Here is a 1323-nt window from a genome sequence, read left to right as displayed (position 1 = left end):
GAGACCCCCAAAAGGAAAGAAATACAGTGTTTGAGATGGAGGGAATACTCTAAAGGTGTCCTGGTCCAACCTGGGGCCTGCGGACTCTGATCTTGGACTTTGGTCAAAGCAATTTTGTCAGACTCAGTTGTTTGTTAAAACAAAAGTCAGGGACTTTGAGAAAACAGGACAGGATCAAGGTTAGTACTGACACCCAGAAAAACTACTATTTAGTTATTGGCAACCCCTGAGGACCAAGCGCAATAGAGTGTTCCTGCACCCCAACTCCAACAACTCACTGATCCCAGCACCCACTATTTGCTGAGAATGTTCTTATGCTGCCCAGGACAGGGAGGCGCTCAAGGATAGAAGACTCCAGAAGCATCAGAGGGGAATGGAAAGCCAGGCAAGAGAAACTCAGGGTGGAATTCCTGAGGCTAGTGGGGAGCAGAGCCCAGCCCTAGACAAAACCACTCAGGCTGAAGTCCTGGGGTGGGGCAGGGTGTTTGTGATTTTCTCCAACATCTGGCCCAGAAGCCATTTGACAGAAGCCCAAGGGTGGGTCAGAGGCTTGTGAAATGGGAGACCTGAGGCTCCCTTGGAAGAGGTTCTGCCTCAGCACCACCGACTTTTCCATCACTTGTGAGACCACAGTGTCATGGCTTCTAGATAGGTCCGCTGAGGGTTTGCATCAACAACTTTCAAAATTCTCCCTGGAGAGGGGAATGGCCAAAACTCCCACCAGGAAGAACTCAGGCAAATGTTTGTAATATACATGTAAAAAGTTAAAATTCTTGCTATATAACACTGCTTATAAAATGAGGTTCCCACCCATTCAAACAATGACTAAATCACAGAAAATAAGCAAACTGGAGTTGAACAAATTAGAAAGTACCACCTTGCTTCAATCAAGAATAAAAATGAAATACAAAGGTGCAAATTGGAGTTGACGGCACCTTGTGGCCCAAGGTCATCAGAGCCTCCAGGCCCCTTTCTGGTCGTGGGCATAGTTGTCTGCTTGGGCCACGAAACCCTTTTACTCTCCTCTCTCCTCCCTATCAGTCAACAATGTAATGTGTTGAACATAAAGCTTCTTTCCTTCTGCAACACAATACAGGGCTGAGCATGATCCTTGGTTCACAACAGACTCACCAGTGCATGTCAGGCTGTTTTGTAAAAATTACGTTTTAATAGTCCAATTCAAGCCTGGGAGGTCACTGTCCTGAAGGAACTTGCCCATGGACATGCCCCACCCTATACCTCTGGCTTCTCCAGCCCAGGTAAGTTCCATCTGGAACCTTGTGTCTGTCATTTCCTTACTTTCTCATTCCTTTTCTTTTACTC

General features: G+C 46.6%; 1 protein-coding gene across 1 annotated transcript in view; it reads left to right on the top strand.

The window, feature by feature from the left end:
• Positions 1 to 1213: 1213 nt before the first annotated feature.
• The window catches only part of ACKR2 (atypical chemokine receptor 2), a 3442-nt gene continuing 3332 nt past the window's right edge, over positions 1214 to 1323 (top strand). Inside the window, exon 1 of the mRNA XM_004695903.2 lies at positions 1214 to 1259. Coding sequence (XP_004695960.2) covers positions 1218 to 1259 — 42 coding nt within the window. The 5' untranslated portion in view covers positions 1214 to 1217. The remainder of the gene's footprint in view (positions 1260 to 1323) is intronic.

Source organism: Condylura cristata, unplaced genomic scaffold (genome assembly GCF_000260355.1).
Source record: "Condylura cristata isolate star-nosed mole 26May11 unplaced genomic scaffold, ConCri1.0 scaffold00004, whole genome shotgun sequence".
Classification (NCBI taxonomy): domain Eukaryota; kingdom Metazoa; phylum Chordata; class Mammalia; order Eulipotyphla; family Talpidae; genus Condylura; species Condylura cristata.
Note: the sequence above shows the minus strand (reverse complement) of the source record. Positions and strands in the feature narration are given on the sequence as shown.